Source organism: Bipolaris oryzae (assembly GCF_000523455.1).
Source record: "Bipolaris oryzae ATCC 44560 unplaced genomic scaffold scaffold_13, whole genome shotgun sequence".
In the NCBI taxonomy this organism is placed as follows: domain Eukaryota; kingdom Fungi; phylum Ascomycota; class Dothideomycetes; order Pleosporales; family Pleosporaceae; genus Bipolaris; species Bipolaris oryzae.
The window spans coordinates 265572-281319 of record NW_006911289.1 but is presented as its reverse complement, the minus strand read 5'-3'; the positions used below and the strand labels follow the sequence as shown (position 1 = coordinate 281319).

The 15748-nt window shown below is 55.3% G+C and overlaps 5 protein-coding genes across 5 annotated transcripts; 3 read left to right on the top strand and 2 right to left on the bottom strand.

The window, feature by feature from the left end:
- Nucleotides 1–2444: 2444 nt before the first annotated feature.
- On the bottom strand, nucleotides 2445–4265 carry COCMIDRAFT_84461 (uncharacterized protein; the record flags this gene model as incomplete). The annotated part of the gene is made up of 2 exons (XM_007685854.1): nucleotides 2445–4028; nucleotides 4095–4265. 2 exons carry the CDS (start codon nucleotides 4263–4265, stop codon nucleotides 2445–2447), a joined length of 1755 nt encoding a protein of 584 aa, XP_007684044.1.
- Nucleotides 4266–5495: 1230 nt separating this feature from the next.
- On the bottom strand, nucleotides 5496–6779 carry COCMIDRAFT_84372 (uncharacterized protein; the record flags this gene model as incomplete). Its single annotated transcript, XM_007685853.1, has 2 exons — nucleotides 5496–5870; nucleotides 6330–6779. The coding sequence occupies 2 exons, from the start codon at nucleotides 6777–6779 to the stop codon at nucleotides 5496–5498; spliced, it is 825 nt and encodes a 274-aa protein (XP_007684043.1).
- Nucleotides 6780–9389: 2610 nt separating this feature from the next.
- On the top strand, nucleotides 9390–11630 carry COCMIDRAFT_84580 (GMC oxidoreductase; the record flags this gene model as incomplete). The annotated part of the gene is made up of 1 exon (XM_007685852.1): nucleotides 9390–11630. One exon carries the CDS (start codon nucleotides 9390–9392, stop codon nucleotides 11628–11630), a length of 2241 nt encoding a protein of 746 aa, XP_007684042.1.
- Nucleotides 11631–12440: 810 nt separating this feature from the next.
- Nucleotides 12441–13358, top strand: COCMIDRAFT_1787 (uncharacterized protein; the record flags this gene model as incomplete). Its single annotated transcript, XM_007685762.1, has 1 exon — nucleotides 12441–13358. The coding sequence occupies one exon, from the start codon at nucleotides 12441–12443 to the stop codon at nucleotides 13356–13358; it is 918 nt and encodes a 305-aa protein (XP_007683952.1).
- A 939-nt stretch (nucleotides 13359–14297) lies between these two features.
- On the top strand, nucleotides 14298–15509 carry COCMIDRAFT_84513 (uncharacterized protein; the record flags this gene model as incomplete). Its single annotated transcript, XM_007685851.1, has 1 exon — nucleotides 14298–15509. The coding sequence occupies one exon, from the start codon at nucleotides 14298–14300 to the stop codon at nucleotides 15507–15509; it is 1212 nt and encodes a 403-aa protein (XP_007684041.1).
- Between the last annotated feature and the right edge of the window lie 239 nt (nucleotides 15510–15748).

Below are 15748 nucleotides of genomic sequence, written 5' to 3'. Positions count from 1 at the left end.
CCACCCACCCCCGACGCCACCAGCCCCCGCAAAACGCACATCCGCAGCGCCACAGCCGTAGCAGCGAGTCACGTCCTATCCTACACGCACGCCCTAACGCATAATCTACCACTACCCTGCAGCTACACCACAGCCGACGCGAAAATAAACACCCTAATCACCCTCTTGATCGATAAACCACAACCACATACCTGGCTCCACTGCGACGCCATCGCCCTCGCCTTCTGCTCCCACCTCCTCTTGCAGCTCTCCCAGATCAAACATTCTACTGCTAAGCGACAGGGAGGCGAGGAGGAGGAAGCAGAGAAAGCCAAAGTCGCGCTAAGCGTCTCGAGGCGTATGGCATGGGACATGGTGAGAGTGGGCATACGCGTTGTCTCGTGTGAGGAGGAGATTGCGAGACTGCCGTTTGCCGGGTTGGGGTGTGTGATTAGGGCTGGGGTTGCGGTGCTGGAGACGCGGGGGTGGGTGGATGAGGAGGGTGAGGATAATGATGATGAGGTGGTTGGGGTCGAGGAAGGGAGGGCGTTTCGGAAGTTGGTGGAGTGGGTTGAGGGGCGGTGGGGGGTTGCGGGGGGGTATTTGAGGAGGGTGGAGGAGGTACTTGGGAGGGGGGGCGTGTAGATGTATGTGCTGGACTGTTTACATGAGGGGGAACGTGGTGTGGGTTTTTCCACTTAGTGTAATTGACAAGGCGAGTGAAGAATTTCATCTTAACGCACTGAGAAGTAAATCACCCACCCACTCTCCTTCAGTGATAGTAGTATACCCCATCTTCCCATTCTCAGCCTCAGCCTCGACATCAGAAATACAAGTCACTTCGAACCCCCTGGGCCCAGGCCGAACCCAACACCCCTTGTTCGCATCCTGCACCACATACGCCGTCCCCGGCGCCACGGGACAGAGACTGAGATTCCGCCCCTTGGCCAGATAATCATGCAGCCATTTCTCCTGCGACTTTTTCCACAGCCGCATCTGGGCTTCGTTCTGTTCTTGCTGTAGATGCCGCAGCAGTGCTTCAACTTCAGCGTCCTCATATCCCATCGTTGGTCCCGCTTTCTTTACTTGTTTAATCCGAGCTGCGCGGGCGGCAATGTTGGATTGTATGATTTTCATTTGTAGCTCGAGATGCGTAGCCGCGCTAACCGTGTTCCAAAACGCTTGTATTGGATTCTGTAGTGTAGACGACTCGGTGGCGGAGCCCATGTACGTCGTGCTCTGGCATCCTAGTAGCACGGGGGGGTTTGAAGGGATGATGGCCGTAGTATTCGGCTGCGGTACAGTGATACTACTAGTCTGATCCGACGGTAGCGTCACAAATGGCAATCCCTCCTCGTCCTCGCCTCGGTTCTCTTTTCTTATCTTCGAGAAACGAACTTCTCTATGCTGCACATACTCGATAACACCCCGATCCGCCATTGCATCTGCAAGCTTATTTCCTACACTCCCTGCATGTCCCTTTACCCACTCAATCTCCACACTCACCCCCTGATCCGCCAACCACTCACACCCCTCGTACAAGCCCTCTAACGCCGTCTTGCCCTCGACCCGCGGTCCCAGCGCTGTTAGCGTTCCCTCTGCTAACCCCCTGAGTACGAACGTACAGTCTGAATATATCACTATGCGCTCGCATTTTGACTCGTACCCTTGCTGTTGGATGGTTTGGCGGGCATGAGAGAGGGCCAGGGAGAGAGCGAGGAGTTCAGCGTCATATGGAGGGCTGGGGGAGCGGAGGGAGGTTGGAGGGAGGAGGAGGAGGTAGGAGTCTGTGGTGTACTGAATGAGGCCGGTGCTTATGATGCCGCGGTGAGGGCCCTCGGTGCCGACCGAGGCGTCGAAAAAGTAGACGAGAGTGTGGCCTGAGGTGAGGGAGAAGAGGAGAGGTGCGAGGCGTTGGGTGTCTTGTTCGTAGGCCTTGAGTGCGTTTACGTGGATTGTGGCGTGGAGAGTGCGATTGGGTCCTAGGATTGCGTCGCGGAGGTGGAGTTTGTGTGATTTTCTTGAGAGTTTGTGGAGCTGTTTTTTGCTGGCTTTCTGGCTTTCTCGTTTTATGGAGAAGAGGTGGCTGGTGAGGCCCTCGGATGCTTTTACGCTTTTCTTGCTAGCTCTCGTCATTGGGCTTTGAAAGTGAGAGAAGTTCGAAAGATTGAAGCCTCGTGGGTAAGAGAGTTGGTAAAGAAGAGGTATGGAGGGGTGGCAGGACGATAGCGAGAGCATGTGCTATGTAAGGCATTGCGGCAAGTGTGTGGGTAGTGAAAAGGAAAGCGCGTATCAAATGGCCATTGCACTTGCCGAAATCGATGAGAAATGCTGAGTTCGTACTCTGCGAGCAGATGATAAATGACGGCGACAGGAAGACACTGACCTAGAATAACTTCATATCTATATCATCTCGTACCACACCCCTCAATTACCGGGTATATATCTACCTACACTACCCCCAGCTATCCACAAACCAACCCATCCCTAGGCTCCTCAACAACCTGCTTCCCATCACCCTTCTCATCCGACAACACCTGCTTCTCTACCCTACCCTCAGGCTCTAAGCCCGCATCCTTGACCTCTGCATCTTCCTTCTTAGCAGTCTGTTCTGCCTGTTGCTCTAACCGCTTCTTCTCCTTCTTGCTGACCGTCATACTGCCCTTCTCCAGGGCCTCCTTTGGCAGCGGTCGGACATAGGGCTGGCAGACCCAATAAGGGCGTTTGCAGCGAGCTACAGTAGCTAGTGAAGACTCATAAGGGTCGAGGGGTTCGGGTGGTGCTGCTGAGGTGTCTTCAGCGGTAGATTCGGGAATGGCCGATGTGTCGTCTGTGACATTGTCGTGTTCCTGTTCGTATTTTTGGATACCCTCTTTCACAGCTGCCTCAACCAGACTAAGCACATTCTCAAACGCATCAATGTCGCCTGTCCGCGAACGCGCAAGTGCGTCTCGTACGTTGTGGTGCTCTGCGACGAGCGGCCGTAGCATATGGAACAGATGTGCCTGCATGGCCGTTAAGTTCGGATTCGACGCCTCCTTCTTTTTCTCGGATTTGGACATTTGCTTCCTCTTCTTCTTTGGTGGGCCTTCCTCATCCTCTTCGTCCGACTTGGCTGCCTCTTCTTGCTTTGGAGGTTCTTCAGGATCTCCAGGCATCCACAATGGTTTCCGTTGGGGAGGTTCTTGGCCCAGCGCGTACTTGTGTATGATATCCATGTACCGCCTCATCACAGCATCCATCCTGTATCCGCCCTTGCCATCCCGACCCCTCCAGTATTCACGCCCTTCCTGGCCTACAGGTGGTGGTGGTGCAAAGATAGTTGGATCGTAGAGGTTTCCTTCTGCACTCATTACCCCATCTGCACCTGTTGCCTCTAGACATGCTGCGATATCCTCGTGCTGTAGAATGTTTCCGTTTGCAAACAGTACCGTCTCTTTGGGCAAGTTTTCTCGCAGATACCGAATCATCTGCCAGTCTGCCAACCCTGTGTTGTGACCTTTTTGTTCTCTCCGCCGACCATGAACTGTAAGGATGCTTGCGCCTGCATCTAGTATTGTCTTCGCATATGCCAGTGTCTTCTCTGGGGTCTCCAGAATTCGCATCTTCGCCGTGACGGGAATATCGAGTTCCTCATGTAATTTCCGTATCATTCTCGCAATCAGATCCCAGTCTTCCTGCAAGAATGCGCCATATTTGCCTCGTTTCGCAATTCCTTGGGGACATCCCAAGTTCAAGTCTACCGCGTCGCAAAAGGGCGCAACGTGCTTGGCTGCTCGGAGAAAGTCTTCTGGATCGTTGGAGCAAAATTGGACAGTGAGGGGCCTGTCGAAGGCTGGGTTGCCGTCAAGATGTCTGCTCGAATCCGGAAGCTGAGACAAGTGGTAGTTGTCTACAGGCGAAGGAAGAGGGGACCTGAGGGGCTGGAAGTGTGAATCGCGGTACTGGCTCTTTTCGCCAAACATCTTGGAGTGAAACATGGGCGTATACGCTAAGAGATTTCCTTTCTCGGACTCGGGGAGGAAAGACCGCGACAGTAGTCGCCATGCCTATAGAGATGTGATTGTTAGCCTATGACTCCGAAGGGAGAGCGCAACAGTATCATGGAAACATACGAACTCTGACTGTTCCACCATGGGCGCAAGCACGAGCTTCGGACTTCCAATGCTCTCATAGAATGCGCGTCCATGTAATTTTTGTGGTTTCCCATTCGCCTGTACCGTCCCATTGCTATGCAATACTCCTACAGCCTCCCCTTGCACCGTCTGAGTTGTGGTGGTGGCCATGATGCCGAATCGTCGCCGCGAAACTTGGACTGCTCTCGTGGGGGCGATTGCGCCCCCAAACGCCTTGAACAGGGAGGAGCGTATGACGTCGAATGCCAGATGTGCTCAGGGTCGTCCGGGATGTCCTCTGCCAAGTGTCACGGTTCCTGAATTGATCAAAGATAGGGTTAGGGTCATGGTGAAATGGCGGAGAAAAAAACGACATTGACCACTCCGCTGAAACCGACCAATCGGCGTTCGCCAAAGCTCCGTGCCAGCCCAGTGTGACGAGCGTTGACCATATGTTCGTCAGAGTCATAAGATATTATGCAGTAAGACCTTGTCGTTGACACTTTGCTTTTTAGTATTTTAATCTCCGCTTGTGACGTTGTGACCGGTCATGTGGTGCTGCACTACATTGCATCCTCGTACATCAAGCTCACCTTCATTCAAGCCAGGCAAATAGGTCCGTCACGCACACCCTCCATACCAATCAGAGTCCAGCCTCACGGGCTACGAACACATACAGCATCATCGACATAAGTACAAGCTGTTTCAAACCTTCAATGCGGTCACGCGACCGCTGACTCTATCCTTAGCCCATCCCCTGGCCGCAATCACGCCATCACGGTGCGGTATGGCAACGCCGACTCAGAAGCTTAAAGTCAGCCTTTGCCCTCACTCAAATTCACTCTGCAATATTGCACGCATTTGGTTATACCAATGTTCATTCTAACGACACCTAGGTCGCATGGTATGATGGCTCCAAGAGCCTCGCTCATGTTGAGACGCTATAACAGTACACACAGATAAACAGACATGATGTTGAACCAGACCCCATGAACCGACAAACGTCATATCTGTCGACCATCCCCCGCCTCACCCGCCATCCCTCGTCCATGGTGCGGAAACGTCTAATTGTAGTACCCAACCGACAGTCATTACTCCGGATATCTCGTCGGCCGTGAAAAAGGGCTTGATTTGGAAATGGGAGGGCGACTGCCCTCGGAGAATGTGGCCCGAAAAGAGGCAAAAGGAAAACGCTGAAATGACAAAGACCAACCCGACTGGTGAAAGCAAGACGCCATTATTATGCAAATGTTATGCAGGGACTGTGGTTGAAGTCCGAAAAGGTGGAGTGACCGATGCGGCGGCAATCGTAATCATCCGGATATCATCAAGAGAAGGTATGACATGAGTAGAAAACACGGCCCGGCTGTAAAGCACTCGGGCCATGGAGACGCCAGGTGTTTAGAAGGTGCTCCAGTTCCAGGTCCCCTGGAGGCTCTGCGCCAAGCTGCCCACGCGGGTGTTGTCTGGCCGCTTCGCAATGGCGGGAGTCTGAATTGACTTTGCCGGGGCCGGTCCGCTGCTGTCAGAGCTCTCGCTGTTAGTTCGGCTGGAGCGGAGATGCTCCCACTCGCGGAAGGAGCTGTGACAACGATCACATGCACGGTGCCAGTGACCTTGAGGATGGAAGCGCGCAAGCTCGTCCAGGCGGACTTGATTGCGAGAGTGCTGTGCGCAGAAGATGCCGCCGCACTTGCGGCAGTGGTGACGGCGCTGGAAGAATCCAAAGGGCTCCTGGCAAGACGAGGCGGAGCAGACCAAAGTGGAGGCATCGGCCTAAACAAGATGGTTAGTATCATTGGTCTGGACTTTCGATAGCACTAGAGAGAAGAAGTGCTTGGCAGGCTAATGAGATGAAGCCCTGCATCGGGTAAATTCTTTAGCGCGGGGGTGGACGATGGCCTAGTGACCAAAGTGGCAAGTCGGTGGGCACGCAAGACGATCGAATTTCCCAACGCCTTACGCTGCCTCTTAGGCAGCGATATTGGCCGGACTGGTGCGTGGAGGGTTGCATCTTGCCGACAGATTTATTGAAATGTGGCAAGTAGCAAGCGCTCGGCATCTCGGCTCAGCAGACAGCGGGAGGACCGACAAGCACGACGCTAGCGAGGTCCACTTCGGCCATGTACGTAAGACGGGACCCTCGAGCCCCCCCCCCAACTGAGCACGCGACATGGGTGGGATGCACAGGGCTAGGGGCGAAACAGAGAAGAGAGAGTAATAATAATAACATACCTGCCAGTGGTTCCGTGTAATTGGTCCGGCAACGGGAGACAAGGGTTCGGGACTGTAGAGGCTCTGCATGTCCTCGTTGCCAATATGAGAGATGGGTGTGATGCTACCGTCGTTGGCAGCCCATTCAAAGCCGGCATTGGTCGACCATGGGTTGGTGTTGTTGGACTCTGCGCCCGAGTCTTGCTTGGGAGGAGACTTGCTGGCGGGCCTCTCAGTCTTGCGTAGAGCCGCGGGGATGCCGATGGCGGTCCTGGGTTGGTAGATGCCCTGGTGGCGGGAGAGGGGCAGGTGTGTGTTGCGAGGTGAAGTGGGAGAGATGTTTGCTGGCGTGTTGATGGCCGAGTTTGTGGGCGAGTACTGCGAGTGTGTCGACTTGCGGTATGCGTGGTGCTGATAGGGCGCGTGCTGGGGGAAGGTGGTGGTAGTGGTGGTGGAGAAGGTCGTGGCCATGTTGACTGAAGGTTGGTGAGAAGAGGTGGGGTGGTTTCGTCGTGAGAGCTTGGAGGCGCGGCGTCAAGGTATAAAATATCGGGCTGTCGGGAGACGTGGACAAGAACAGCACAGGCGGTGAAAGTGGTGGGATGGTATTGGTGCGATTGCACAGGAACAGGCGTGTGGTTTCAAGTCGTGGCTGAGCGGGAGGCAACCAGTACTTGTGCAGCGGTGCAACAGAGGCTATCCTGGCAGACAGGCCCAAAGGGATGTACGCGGTTCCTGGTAGGGGTGTTTGGAGAGTCGGGATGCAAGTCGATTGGTAGCTGACGTGCAGACGATAAGAAGAGTGATGGAGGAGGACGCCGGGGCCACGCAGTCAACCGTGGAGCTAGCAGCGCATAGTACCAGGGTTGGAAGGATGATAGGCGAGGATTTGGTGGGCGAGAAGGGCGTATGTAGGGTAGAGTAGAGAGGTAGGTAGGCAGGTGGGCGGTGGGTAGGTGGGTAGGTGGTGGGTGGATGTATGGATGTATGCGAGTGTGCGTATAGGGCAGACCAAGGCAAGGCAGCAGTTGGTGTCGCGTGAGTGCGGAGGAGCTGGGGTGAGGCTCTGGGGACAGGGTGAATTAAGTCAAGGGCAGCCAGCGGCTCTGGTAGCCATTACCAACGACGAACTGACGGGGTGGGGGGGACGGTCGCCTGATGGGGAATTATGGCCGCGTGCTTGGCGCAGCCGAGTGAAGAAGGGCCACAGGCCAGCGACCAGCAGCGGCGAGCGACCAGCGGCGAGCGGCCAGCGACCAGCAGCGACCAGCCGACAAGGGTATCATCGGGCTACGACCGGCCGCTGTGTTTTTTTTTCTTTGAGCATTGCAATGGTAACCGCGAGCATGCGCGCGCCTCGGCCTCGACCCTGTGCCTGCTGCCTGCTGCCTGCCCCGCCACACACCGCTGCAATGACATCAAGAAGCAGCGACAAAAACAAAGGTACAGGGAACACCGCTGGGGTAGCCCAACGGCCGCGTATCTCGACTCTCTATCGCCGTCGACGTAGCTGGGCGTAGCTATGTGCACTGTGCTTTTGCGGGCTGCGTGCGTGTGCGTGTGCTTGCGCCTGTCTCGTGCGAACAGCGTTGCATCTGCGGTCGAGTGGCCAGCCGTTGGGCCCCACCCTGCCCTTTTGGGCGCCTCTTATCTCTGGCCAATCACAGCCCGCGCATTCGCACACCATCCCTGGCCACATCGACTCGACCATCTCCGAGGGGCGGAACGCCAGCGTCAGTCGTAAACTCTAACCACGAGCAAGTAAATCATCGAGCTGCAGAGCGAGCCACCTCCCACCTCGCTTGCTGATCCCGTCGTCATCTCTGGGGCCATGATAGGCGTTGGCGGCTGCTGAATACGAGCAAAACACGTATCTGCGTCCATGTATGTAGTGTACGTCTGCCATGGCTGTCCTCGGAACCCGCATCTTGCATCACCCATCATCACCCATCGACACATGCTGCCCACGGCCAGGCAGGTGTGCCGCCAGAGGCGCTGCCGCCAGAGGGAGAGCCCGCTGAGATGCGGCGAGTCTGCAACCTGCAACAACTGGCGGGGCAATAGCCACTACTCCTCCATACCATGCCATGCCATGCCATGCCATGCCATGCATGCATGCATGCAGCCACCAGCCACGCCTCAGAAATAGCCGTCGCCAGGCGCGCCCGCCCTCATTACCCAGTATATTGCGGCCGAACTTCACGATGTTCCAAGACGAGCTGCAAGCGTGGGTGGGTGGGACTGCCAATCACATCGGATCCGCTCAATAGTCCTCTAGACGGGGCCCGCTGCGCTGCTTGCACTTGTTGGAACATGCCGTCGGTGAGGGCCAGAGGTCCACAGCCAGCTTCACCATCCGCCTCAACTTCGGAGCATTCTTGCTTGCATAGGTGTACTAAGTATACTTACTTTACCTGTGCTACTGGCCGTGCCACTGCCACTACTGCTGGACAACTGCCATGCACATGGCCCAGAGAGACATGTGGATGGTGGTAGGGCTGGATCCGATGACTCGTACCACGTCGGTCGGTCCATCATCAGTCCGTGCATATGCAACCCTGCAGACATTTGACGTCTGCGTCTTTCGCAATCCACCATCCCTGGATCTCTCAGTCGCATTGGAATCGGCTCCGGCACTGCCACTCGCACTGACACTGACAGCTGCTGTGCGCTGCTGTCTGCTGTGTCCCTCGTCCGCATCTGGCGATTCTGCTCTCCCTGCACTCCCTGCATCCACACAAATGTGGCTGGATAGGACAAGACGAGACGAGACGAGACGAGACATGCACCACGTCCGTGCATCTTCCTCTAGTTAGTGGCGAAGCTTTAGCTTTGCCTTTGCCCATCCATCTGGACCGAGGCTCCGTTCCGCTCAGCTGCCGCCAGTCAAGCTCAAACAATGCCACGGCTGGCGACGACAAGACGCGCCCGCTCCACCCCCTCCGGCCGTCCCCTCTCGACAAGACAGACAGACAGACGCCTGTGTCTACTACACTATGCTCCGCTGCTCCACACCTCAGACCCTCTGAGCGCTTGCGCAACATATCAAGGCTATCCCTGAATCCCATCCTACGTGGCGACATGGCAACACCACTCCAGACCGAACTCATTTCGCCGAGAGCTACACCTTTGCCTCCGCTCCCTGCCGACGATCCCCTCACGCCCGCGCAATGGACCACGCTGCTCGCCATTGCAGACGCCGTCATTCCTGCCATCCAGCCCGCCTCGACGGCTACGGCGCAAACTGATATTGCTGCGTCTGACCAAGACTACTCTACTGCTATCAGCACGCTGAGGGCCCGCATACCCGAGAGCGACCCTGATGCTGCTGCCGTGGCTGCCAAAGAGTACTTGGCCGCATATGCAAGTCAGGACCCCGCATTCCGTGCAGAAATGCAGCGAGTATTCGCTCTGTACATGCCCCATAGCCAGAAAAAGGAATTGGCCATGGTGCTCGACTTGCTTGATACCAGACCGGGGTCTTTGTTCCTAACTGGATACCTCACTCCCATTAGCGCCCAGCCCGTCCATGTTCGAGAGGCAATTCTCCACACTTGGGGAAGCGCTCGCTTGGGGCCACTCCGGCAGATGCGTCGCTCATTCACCATGCTCTGCAAGCAAGCGTGGATCAAGACGTCGCCGGCTTTGCGCCGTGTTATAGGTCTGCCGCGGGTGCCTGTTGGCATGAGACCGGGTAAAGGGTTTGACTATGAGTTTATCCAGATTCCTCCCGGTGATGATGCTGAGGTGATTGAAACAGACGTGCTCGTTGTAGGCAGCGGTTGTGGAGGAGGCGTATCTGCAAAGAACCTGGCTGAAGCAGGGCACCGTGTCTTGATTGTCGAAAAGGCCTATCATTGGACTCCGGACCACTATCCTATGGCTGAAGTTGATGGGTGGCACCATCTCTTCATGAACGGCTCCTTCTTGACGTCTGACGATGCATCCGTCAGCGTCGTGGCGGGGCAGTCTTTGGGTGGTGGAGGAACAGTTAATTGGTCTGCTTCTCTCCAGACCCAAGGCTACGTCCGCCGCGAATGGGCAGCACGAGGCCTGCCTTTTTTTACATCTGCAGACTTTCAGCAGTCGCTAGACCGTGTCTGTGACCGGATGGGCGTCTCTGCTGAGCATATCAAGCAAAATCCAGGCAACATGATGTTGTTGGATGGTGCGAGGAAACTAGGCTGGAATGCCAAGCCAGTTCCCCAGAATACCGGGGGCAAACAGCATTACTGTGGCTATTGCAATTTTGGCTGTGGCTCGTGTGAGAAACAAGGGCCGGTAGTGTCGTTCCTGCCGGATGCGGCTCGTGCGGGCGCAAAGTTTCTCGAAGGTTTCCATGCCGAAAAGGTTGTATTTTCCACGCAAAACGGTCAACAGGTGGCCACGGGCGTCGAAGGAACATGGGTATCTCGTGACATAAACGGTGGAGTAGCAGGTTCGCCTGTCAACCGGCGCAAGGTGCTAATCAAGGCAAAGCGCGTCATTGTCTCGGCAGGCACACTGCAGTCTCCCCTACTGCTGATGCGCTCTGGCCTCAAGAACCCGCGAATTGGCCAGAACCTATATCTTCATCCCGTCACGTTTCTTGGTGCTTACCACAAGGCAGAAATCAACCCATGGGAAGGGGGCATCCTGACGGCTGTCGTTGGCGAATTCGAGAATCTTGATGGTAAAGGTCATGGTGCCAAGCTTGAAGCCACCAACATGATACCGTCTGCCTGTCTCATGTGGGTTGATTGGAAAGGAGGCTTACAATGGAAACTCGATGCCGCTCGGCTAAAACACATGGTAGGTTACATTTCCATTGTCAAGGACAGAGATGCAGGAAGGGTGTATCCGGATCCCGTCGATGGCAGAGTGCGGGTTTCGTATCAGGTCAGCAAGTTTGACAGGCAAAACATCATGGAAGGTATCTTGGCCCTGGCAAAGATTCAATACATCGAAGGCGCAGAAGAAATCTTCACAACCATACCTGGCCTGAGGTCATTTGTTCGGGACCCATCGGCGCCGTTGGGGGACGGCATCAATAATCCAGAATTCCAGGCATGGCTCGCAGAGGTCGAGGCCAAGGGCTTTCAGTCGCCCGAGAGTATGTTTGTGTCTGCACACCAGATGGGAACGTGTCGCATGAGTGCACAAGAATGGGAGGGTGTTGTCGACCCTCAGGGCAAAGTTTGGGGCACAGAGGGGTTATACGTGGCGGACGCAAGTGTTTTCCCCAGTGCTAGTGGGGTCAATCCTATGGTAACGAACATGGCCATTAGCGATTGGATCAGTAGGGGCGTTGTAAAGGGTTTGAAGGAGCGTCCCCGCCTGTAAGCAAATGCATCGAATTTGAAATGCGTAATGAAGAGAAACGGATCACAGTCTTGAGTCTCTGATGGGATTTGCAGTTGGCCAAGAACTGAAGGATTTGCGCCACCCTTCTCTGCGTCTACACAGCCTTCCTGGCGGCCTTATGGGAGGACTGCCATCAACGGCAATGGGCCAGGTTTCACGGGTACACGTACGCTAGGTTACTGCGAGGCACACATTTTGGTGATATCGCCACAAGCAGTAGACTACACTATCCACAGCACAAGCACATGCCCGAAGCGCCCATATGATTGGTGGGTGACGGTGCTACAGCCATGTCCCGTGCGGGCCGGGCAAGCGTGCCAGGCCTGTGACATCACCAGTCGACAGACGGTGGGGTTGATTGGATTCACAGTGTGTTTGTCTGCAACCTCTGACCTGCTCGCCCATCTGATCTCCAGCCTCTGCTGCCGCTATGAGCCTAGGGCTGCATCCTTGGACCCTGACTGCGCCTGAAACACAGGGACCCGAAACAGACTTTCTCGCCTGCTACTCGATGTACCACTGAGGCAGACGTTTATGCTCGAGTCCCTCTTTATAGAGTCGGGCGCACCACGCCTACGCCTGCGCCCCCAAGCAGGGTTGACCTGGAATACTTAAGATTGAAGACGACGACTGCCGCGCACGCTTTGCCAGTGCAATTGTGACTCAGCCTTGCCTAGAATACAAACTATAACCGCATCCTTCGCCCGACAAACTTCGCACTTTGCCACAACTCCCAACGCCGCATCACCACACACACACCCCGACCGCAAACCCATCTTCTACACCACCATGACCAGCGTACTCAAAGGCGGCTTCGGCTCGCCAAACAGTGCGCCCCTGGGAGGCCCCAATCCGGGCACCGAGTTTGTCAACACCATTTGCCCGCTCAAGGGGGCTCTCGACGGCTACGACAATTCGCTGCCATGCAGCAGGCAGACCATCCCCGTCCCCGCCAATTTCCGTGATGCCATGACTGTCCGCGAGATCGTCTTTGGCGAGCAGGGCGTTCCGCTCGAAGCCGAGTTCGACGAGGACGATGCCCGCAGCTGGCACTGGGTTGCCTATGCTTCTGTTGCTACACACTCGACATCACCACCCAAGGTGCTGCGCCGTGCTGACTCGAGCAACACGCCTGCCGATGACGCCCGCCGCGCATCCGCTACCGCTACGCGCGTGCCAGTTGCGACGATCCGACTGATTCCCCCGCCCCACGGCCCAAACAAGTACGTTCAACAGCACGAAACAGACAAGCATCCCGACGCAGATCCCCCGACTCACGACCATGAGCACAAACAGCCAGCGGAGCCTTATATCAAGCTTGGCAGGCTCGCTGTACTTGCTCCCTACCGCAGTCTCGGTCTTGCGAAGCTGCTCATCAATGCCGCGCTCGACTACGCCACCGCGAATCCCGACTTGATCTACCGTCCTCCGTCTCCCACCGCATTGGAGATGGCCCAAATACTTGGCCACCAAAAGGAGAGGGAAATCACATGGCAGGGTCTCGTTATGATCCACGCACAAGCGAACCTACAGTCCATGTGGGAGAAGCACGGATTCCACGAGCAGCTCAGGAACGAAGACGGTCACGTCGAGATTGACGCCGAACCTCATTGGTTCGAAGAAGGCATTGAACATGTCGGCATGTGGAAGCGACTCCCAGTCGAAAAGCGCAAGAGGCTCTCTCTGTCCTCCCTGGATTCTGCGTGAGCATATTTTGCCACGCACTTTTACCATTTTCTCATAGTTTTTGTCTGAACGCTATTTTTGGGCTCTGGTTCAGGGGATTTTAGAGTGTTTCGACAACAAGACTGGATACTCGTGTCCTTGAAGTTGGATTCCCCACACAGTTCCGGGGTGCCCTGGTCGAGAATCCTTCGTGTTGTGGAAATTACATTATACCCCATCTCCTTTATCTGGTTTTCACGACGACACGGCCGCATATTTCGTTTCGTTTTAGTTTAGATGGGAAGAGTTAAAGTGGGGGGTTTTTTTTTGAAAAAAAAAAGTTACAAGATATGATGGTTAATGTTGTCTCGCAATAGACTAGCAAAATCGACCATTTCGTCCTTTTCCTCCTCCAGCAGTGCCTGTTCCCCGGTTCTCTTTCTAGCGTCTTTCTCAAGCGTATCCGGTCATTGTAGGAATCGTTCCCTTTCACCTACTTGTTTCATTCTAGTGAGCGGGAGAAATATGTGGGGGTAAAGGAGTGAATGAGATACTACTAAGAAACTACCCCAGTACCCCAGTATATTGGCTTGGCGCACCTTGTCAAGAGGCACGCCGTCTCTGCGCACCAAGGAAAATGAATCACAGGCAACAGTCACATCGTCGAGTATCGCAAGGAACACTGTTCCACTGGTGCAACCATGTGTTTGCCTTTGAGAAACATTTTGAACCAGCGCGCACGTGGCGACAGTCACACGACCATAGCGCACAAGTCCGTTTACCATCATAGGATTCGATCACACCGCCGCTCTTAGCTCGGCATAATTAAAATTACACTCTCACTTGTATAGACAAAATAGTCTACGCGCGGAGATTCAATAAAATATAAGTGAGGCGTCGCCCTCAATGTTTCTGCGGACTAAACTTGACTTCACCACCCGTCGCAGCCCGTGCTTTGCAAACACTGTTCGAACATTCATCATGGTGGCCTTTTTGGGAGTCACCATTACCCTACTGCTTGCTGTTATATCCAAAAGCAGTCATGCAGTTCAAATCCCCGGGGCAGACAACAACCACAGGTTCAAGGTTGCCGTCTCGCATTTCCCTCTAACAGACACCGCACGCAAGGATCCATACTTTTCCACAGAAGACCGCCGCGTCATGGTCAGTCTGTTCATGCCTATTCCCAGGGACTCGTGCTCGAGCGAGTGCCAGAACAGCTACATGCCACCACAGACTGCTCGAATTGCCAATGAGCAGTTCATTGTTGGCGGACAGCGTGACATTGGTGTCTTTGAAGACATGACCTACAACGCATGCTGCAAGAGCTCAGTGTCCATCGACGCAAGCAAGATTCCTGTAGTAGTACTAGAGCCACACGTCGACACGAGCAGACTGCTATACTCAACCATGGCCCGCTTCATCGCCGCCAACGGAGCCGCAGTCGTACTAGTCGACCACCCAGGCGACGCCTCCATCGTCGAATTCCCCAACAACGGCCGACGCGCCCTAGACACAGTCTACAACAGCGGCACCGTCTCGCTCTCCAACTTCTCCCCCTTAACCGCCTGGAACACCACCGTCACCAAAGCACTCGACACCCGCATCTCCGACATCCAATTCGTCCTCTCCCAACTCAACTCCATCGACCTCCTCAAGCAGCACTTCAGCACCTTCACCTTCTCCTCCAGCACCGGCCTCCGCACATCAAACTACGGCATCGTAGGCCACGGCCTCGGCGGCTCCGTCGCCACCTCCCTCGGCCTAACCCCCTCTTCTTCCGCCCTCTTCAGCATCAACCTCCAAGGCACGCCCCCGCTCCTCACCTCGCCCGTCCGCAACAACCCCCTCTTCTTCTTCGGCCGCCAGGACTACCGTCGCGAAAACGACATCCACTGGTCAACCACATGGTCGTATCTCACGGGCCCCGCGACCGAATTCGATCTCAACGACTCGGCCATCTTCGACGTGTCCGACCTCCCCGTCATCGTGGAGCTTGCGCGGAATGAAGGCGGGAAGCCCGCGACGAGGGCGCGGGGACTCAGTGGTGGGTTTCCGGTTCAGGGGGCGCAGGCGGTGACGTGTTTTGTGGAGACGATTGTTAAGGCGCAGTTTGGGCTGGATTCGGGCGGTGTGTTGATGAATGATTGTATGAGGTTTTTTCCGGGCGTCGTGCCGTATCCCGGTGTTTGAGAAGCAGTGGGGGGTGGGGGTGAAGGAAGGGGCGGGGGAGAGTGTGTACATAGATAGTTGGGTTGTTGGGGGTGTTGGGGAGGTGAGAAATCTTTCTTCATCTTCTTCTTGCATTTACAATACTTGGTTTGAAGGGGGGGTTTGCTATGGATTGGATTGGCCCACGGAAGATACCCCGTTTTGCATGATTGGCGTTGGGAATAGATGTGTAGGGTTTGTTTGGGCCCTTGTTTTGGGGT